Genomic DNA, 6,975 nt, shown 5'->3' with positions numbered 1-6,975 from the left:
AGATATTAGCTGAATGGAAAAAAAGTCACAGCTTGGCCTATATAACTACACATAATAACATTGTTACACAAAGCAAGGGGCTTTCCCAAGACTGCATGAAATAACACACAAAGAACAAAGGAAATGTGCAGGCTGGGAAGGCAAAATGATTTATTTGCTGTCAGATAATATGAGGGATGTACAGGTAACTCTCATACTATTAGTGATATGGGCCTATTTCTTTGCCTCCCCTGTCAGTAAGGGCTAACCACAACTCACAGGCAATGCACTAGTGGAGCAAAACCCCCCCCCAATGATCTGGAAATCAGAACAGGTATCAGAGTCACGGAAACACCGTTAATCACGCAACTTGGGCCTCTAAAACGTTTATTCTATTTCCAGTAACTATACAGTGTAGGCTAATTGCATCCTTAGATCATTCTTCCATTATGCTGACTTGACATTGTTGAAACTCTTTAGTACAGATGGGCAAAGTGGAAATGAAAAGCAAGGTGAAGCAATAACCCAGTTTGGTGTGTGTATAGGATCATGAGGTGACCAGTTACCTTCATCCCTCCAAGGGATCTATACAATAAACATGCAGGTATCACTGCCATATTAGTGCAGTATAGCCATCAAGAAGTCTGAAATAATGAGCTAATCTTTCTCGTTTCACCTTGTTAAAAAATTAGCAAAACTGTTGAAAAATTACTGAAATGGTAAAATTTTATTTATGGTAGGCATAACCTGTGACAAATTTTTCTTACGTGCACAACTTGTTTCTCATTCCAAATACATTCAAGTCAATGGGTGTTTTTTTCTCAGCTAATTTTTGGTTGCTATGAATTTTTGATACAGTTCTAGGAAAAATTTGCAGATGACAAAATGCCGAATTTTGCTGCAAATTCATGCCTGGTGAAAAAATTAACTCATCACTAGAAGTGTGCTAAGACTGAACTTACTGAACTATTCCCAGCTCCAGTGGGCTGTAGAATACTCACTGGGGGTCATTTATCAACACTGGGCAAATTTGCCCATGGGCAGTGACCTATGGTAACCAATCAAATTTTTGCACTCATTGTTCTACATGCAGCTGGCTGAAAAAAGGCAATCGCTGATTGGTTGCTATGGGTTACTGCCCATGGGCAAATTTGCCCAGTGTTAATAAACGAGCCCCACTGTCTCTACTATGCAGCTTATGTGGGGAATGGCAGACATGTATGCAGAGAGGGTTACTGGAGGAGGTAATAACTCACAAAAGGAATGCTTATCTACCCATGTATGGGGACCCTGACAGCCCTACCCGACTTATATCTGCAGAATAATCAACCAGGTGTCAATTGGGTAGGTCGGTTTGGGGACTGCATTGACTCATTGTTGTCGTCCTTGCACCGACTGCTCCTATGTCTGTTGTTTTACCCTAGGTGGGCATATTGGGAAAAATCTTCTGATTCTGCTCATTTGGAATTCTCATCAAATAAGTGAATCTTATAATGTATGGCCACCTTAACAATGAACATTGATAGATCTCAGGGGCAAAGCTGTTATTTTTGCACAAGGCCTCATATACTTGTGTGTTTCAGACATCCCCCATCCCAGTTGCTGCATATTATGTTTTACTGTAAACAAGCTGCTAGTCTGCTCCTGTCTGCTGCTAAGAATTGGGATTTATTCAAGTCTGCATCTGGCTTGCTTAATTTTCTCCTACTTTTTATGTATGAAAAGTCTGCTGTGTCTTCTGGTAAACTCTTCTGTAATCCATATGTTTGGTACAGCACAGATGTAAGCAAAGAAAGTTGTATCTGCTGTATGTAGATGCATATTTGGAAGTCTAATAGACAAAGGTAAATGTCTTCAAGTCTTGTTAAGAAGCAGAACTATGTTAGGCACTGATGGGCTCAGGGCAAAGACTCCATTGATGCCTTCCAAACACATTATTTCTGCTAAGTGGAACAAAATCAGTACTGATTTTTGCTAATTCTATTTTTTTTTTTGTTTTTATTAATAATCTTCTATGATTCCTTCTTAGACCCTCAAAAACTAAGGGGCCAATTCATTAACAATCAGTATGTTTTGTAAGCAATTTCAATGCAGTCAATTTCAACAATGTAGTTACATTTTTGCTTTTAATTCAAATATGCACCAAATCCAGAATTGGGCTGAGTCACAACACTTTTTGCAGGATTTGGAAACTCAGTGACAGAAAATGCCAATGTGTCATCCGGCTGGCATTTGTCTAAATGGACTTTTCTTGATGCATTCAAATAAAGAGTGGTTTGTTCCATGTAAAATGGTCTGTGGGTTGTACCTTTCTGAGAATGCAAAGTGCAACAACACCACTGGAAAAACCTCCAGGCACATGGGTCATTTTTTTGCCCACGGGTAAGGGATGAAAAAGAATGTCCAAGAATACCTTCCTGTGGATTAATATTTGAATCACCTCATCCCATTACCAGCACAGTCACATTAACACTGATTGTAACATAGTAACATAGTAAGTTGGGTTGAAAAATGACATATGCAAAAAACCCCATCTGAAGCCTCTCTAATTTGCCGCAGAGGGGAAAAAATTCCTTCCTGACTCCAAGATGGCAATCAGACCAGTCCCTGGATCCACTTGTACTAAGAGCTATCTCCCATAACCCTGTATTCCCTCACTTGCTAAGAATCCATCCAGCCCCCTCTTAAAGCTATATAATGTATCTGCCAGTACAACTGATTCGGGGAGGGAATTCCACAACTTCACAGCTCTCACAGTAAAAAATCATTTCCGAATATTTAAATGGAACCTCCCTTCTTCTAAACAGAGTGGGTGCCCTCGTGTCCGTTGGAAGGACCTACTGGTAAATAAAACATTAGAAAGATTATTATATGATCCTCTTTTATATTTATACATAGTTATCATGTCACCTCTTAAGCGCCTCTTCTCCAGTGTAAACAGACCCAACTTGGCCAGTCTTTCTTCATAACTGAGACTTTCCATACCCTTTACCAACTTAGTTGCCCTTCTCTGGACCCTCTCTAACTCAATCATGTCCCGTTTGAGCCCTGAAGACCAGAACTGAACAGCATATTCTAGATGGGGCCTTACCAGCGCTCTGTAAAGGGGAAGAATAACCCCCTCCTCCCGTGAATCTATACCCCTTTTAATAAAACCTTGTTTGCCCTTGCAGCTGCTGCCTGGCATTGCTTGCTACAGCCAAGTTTATTATCTACAAGGACTCCAAGGTCCTTCTCCATTATGGATTTGCCTAGTGCAGTCCCATTAAGGGTATAAGTGGCTTGCATAGTTTTACATCCCAGGTGCATGACCTTACATTTATCCACATTAAATCTCATCTGCCACTTAGCCGCCCAGATTGCCAGTTGGCCAAGATCCTGCTGCAAGGATGCCACATCCTGGATAGAATTGACTGGTCTGCAGAGTTTTGTGTCATCTGCAAACACTGATACATTACTTATAATACCCTCCCCTAAGTCATTTATGAACAAATTAAACAAAAGTGGACCCAGTACAGAACCCTGAGGGACCCCACTGAGAACCTTACTCCAAGTAGAGAATGTACCATTAACAACCACCCTCTGTACCCGATCCTGTAGCCAGTTTTCTATCCATGTGCAAATGACTTCACTAAGACCAATAGACCTTAGCTTAGAAAGCAGTCATTTGTGTGGAACGGTGTCAAATGCTTTGGCAAAATCCAAATAGATTATATCTACTGCATCCCCACTGTCCAGCTTCTTACTTACCTCATCATAAAAAGCAATTAAATTGGTCTGACATGACCTGTCCTTCATAAAGCCATGCTGATTACTGCTCATAATGGCATTCTCCACTACATAATTTTGAATGTGATCCCTTAACAAGCCTTCAAATAACTTGCCCACTACGGATGTCAAACTTACAGGCCTATAATTGCCAGGCTGAGATCTTACTCCCTTTTTAAATATAGGCATGACATTCGCCTTCTTCTAATCGGTGGCCATTCATGCAAAGATCTGCTTGTTTATTATTGCCCACCTTGAGGTGGGCAATAATGAACTGTAATGCAGGCCTTCGGGTGAGGACCACATCAACAAGCCAAAAAACTATCCGTCCAATTTTCGCCCAGATATTGGTAGGGCAGGCCCTTTGGAGGGTCTTATACGTGGACAGAAAAGCTGCCATCTCAGTCTGAAGGGGCAGAATCTGCCCATGTATACACAGAAAGGTAGTCTACAGAAAGGTATTTTTGGATGTGTTTTTTTTTATCCGCAGGCAAAAAAATGCCCCATGTGCCAGTTCCCTAAATGTCATGCAGTCATGGGGCATGACAAGCACTGGACAAGTTTGCATACAGGCGTTTTTATTCATCCTTTTTTTTCCTATGTGCCCAGGCATGTACCATTGCCATGCATTTTCTAGCAGTTGGCTTGGCATTGTGTGGCCCTGCATATTAATAGTGAGTGTGATATTCTGTGCCTGTGCAAGTTTAAAGACTTTAAAGATTTAAAATGTACCCCAAATTATTATTATTATTAACATTTATTTATAAAGCGCCAACATATTCCGCAGCGCTGTACAATAAGTGGGTTTCATACATTGGGCATACAGAGTAACATATAAAGCAATCAATAACCGATACAAGAGGTGAAGAGAGCCCTGCCCAAAAGAGCTTACAATCTACAAATTGAAACTTTATATATTTGTATGTGAAAAAAGAGACAGATAAAAGGACAGTATATAAATATATGGCAGGAAAAATAATAGCCTTATGTGGGGGAATAGTTGAGAATTACCTTTTCACCTTTTGTATAGCATTATCCCCTTGCATTCTCTGTTTATTGAAAAAAGAAAAAAAAACACCCTTCCTCTTTTGTAGCCAATGGTTTTACGCATGAGAAACACGAGATTTATTTTGCCTTCGACAGACAAGTTTTTTTTTTCCGCTTTGCAGTAGAAAAAAAAAAAAAAAAAAAAAAAAAGGCAGCAGCAGCGGCAGCAGAAGGAGGAGGGAGGGGGTGGAGGTTGTTCCTGGAAGAGCCACAGCCTGGGGAGTTGGTCACATTCTTGGCTGGGATTCAATGACTGAGGCAGACACCAACAAACAGAGAGAAAGGGGGTGGAGAAGGGAGAGGAAGAGGGGAGGGAATGAGGGAGGGGGAGCGCAGAGCGCAGACAGGGTGCATGAGGCAGGAGGCATTCAGGCAGTGAACAGCACCGGGAAGGCAGCAGCCTGTGTGTATGGGAGGCAGAGCCGAGCTCTCCCCTAACCTCCAGCAGAGCAACATGAAGGGGAACTCGTGAGCCGGAGCCGCTGCTGTCCCGCCCGCAACTTCCCACAAACGCAGCCGCAGCCCCCTCCCCCCTGGGTACTGAGGGAAAGTTCAGCCGCGTTTGTGCCTCCTCAGCGGAAAGTGACAGGGACTCGGAGTTAGTGAGCTGGCTGGGACGCTATGGGCAGGAGGAGCCCATCTCGGCACTGAGCAGCTCCCAGCTGGATGAAGCGCTGTGAGTGGCAAGGGATAGCCCAGGAGAGAGTGGGCACAGCACGGCTATATGGAGGCTCAGAGAGCCCACTGAGCGCCACTGTGGATTGAGAGTAAAGCCCAAAGGCAGCGATCGATTGACCTGCGCGGAACTTGCCCCAGTGAGTGTGAGTGGCTGCTCCGAGTAGTGTCGGGGAGCTTTCAGGCATGGAGACCGTGAGCCGGAGCAGCTTCCAGCCCCATCCCGGGCTCCAGAAGACCCTGGAACAGTTCCACCTGAGCTCCATGAGCTCTCTGGGCGGCCCGGCCGCCTTCTCAGCCCGCTGGGCTCAGGACATGTACAAGAAGGAGAGCGGCAAGGAGCCCCCGGAGCCCGTTCTACATTTACCCAGCCAGCCGCCCCCAGTCATCCCCGGGGGGCCCCTCTTCATGCCCTCAGACCGCTCCACGGAGAGGTGCGAGACTATTCTGGAGGGGGAGACAATCTCTTGCTTTGTGGTCGGAGGCGAGAAGCGCCTGTGTCTGCCCCAGATCCTCAATTCGGTGCTGCGGGACTTCAGCCTGCAACAGATCAACGCCGTGTGCGACGAGCTACACGTGTATTGCTCCCGCTGTACGGCCGACCAGCTGGAGATCCTCAAGGTGATGGGCATCCTGCCCTTCTCGGCGCCCTCCTGTGGCCTCATCACCAAGACGGACGCGGAGCGGCTGTGCAACGCCCTGCTGTATGGGGGCAGCTACCCGCCCCGCTGCGCCAAGAAGAGCGACTTCCCGCCGGGACCCTTAGAGCTGGAGCTGACCGAGAGCAGTTTCAGGGTGTACCATGAGTGCTTCGGCAAGTGCCGGGGCCTGTTCGTGCCCGAGCTGTACGGCCACCCCAGCGCCCCCTGCATCCAGTGCCTGGACTGCCGCCTCATGTATCCCCCGCACAAGTTCGTGGTGCACTCGCATAAGGCGCTGGAGAACCGGACTTGCCACTGGGGCTTCGACTCGGCCAACTGGAGGGCCTACATCTTGCTGGCCCGGGATAACCCCGGGGCCGGGGGAGAGGAGGAGCAGGCTAGGCTGAGCCGGCTGCTGGAGGAGATGAAGGAGAAGTTCGACTACAGCAACAAGTACAAGAGGAAAGCAGCCAGGGTGAGTAAGTGGGGTGGCTACAGGTAGCCTTCATTACCTGGCCAGCTTGCTTTGGTCTGTTTCTTTGTCTTATCTGAGGGCTAAACCATAGACTTTAGTAGCGGTGTGCTACTAGCCACTTTTCCAACAGCAGTTATTCCCAGAGAGAAATTTTCTTTTCAATAAAAGATTACTTGAAAAGTTTAGTTGCTTTACCCCAGGAGCTGTAGAGTTAAAAACCTTACGGTACCAACAAGGTGATGGGAATTGCGGGTGTGTTTTTCTTTGGCTTGAATAATGGTATGTCTTAAATTGTGGCCTGTTGGTGCTGTGTATTTCTGCGGCTGGCCCGCTAATTTCTGGGCATGTGCCCAGCTGTGCCATTGCCTTACGTGTGCCTCAAAACTTTGT

General features: G+C 45.7%; 1 protein-coding gene across 2 annotated transcripts in view; it reads left to right on the top strand.

Moving 5' to 3' along the window:
* Window positions 1-4,975: 4,975 nt before the first annotated feature.
* The window catches only part of ski (SKI proto-oncogene), a 66,623-nt gene continuing 64,623 nt past the window's right edge, over window positions 4,976-6,975 (top strand). For both annotated transcript variants that reach the window (XM_002936555.5, XM_004916154.4), the window contains exon 1: window positions 4,976-6,585. In XM_002936555.5, coding sequence (XP_002936601.1) covers window positions 5,656-6,585 — 930 coding nt within the window. In that variant the 5' untranslated portion in view covers window positions 4,976-5,655. The remainder of the gene's footprint in view (window positions 6,586-6,975) is intronic.

Source organism: Xenopus tropicalis, chromosome 7 (assembly GCF_000004195.4).
Source record: "Xenopus tropicalis strain Nigerian chromosome 7, UCB_Xtro_10.0, whole genome shotgun sequence".
NCBI classification, from domain to species: Eukaryota; Metazoa; Chordata; class Amphibia; order Anura; family Pipidae; genus Xenopus; species Xenopus tropicalis.
The sequence above is the reverse complement of the archived record's forward strand: the minus strand, read 5'-3'. Positions and strand labels throughout refer to the sequence as shown.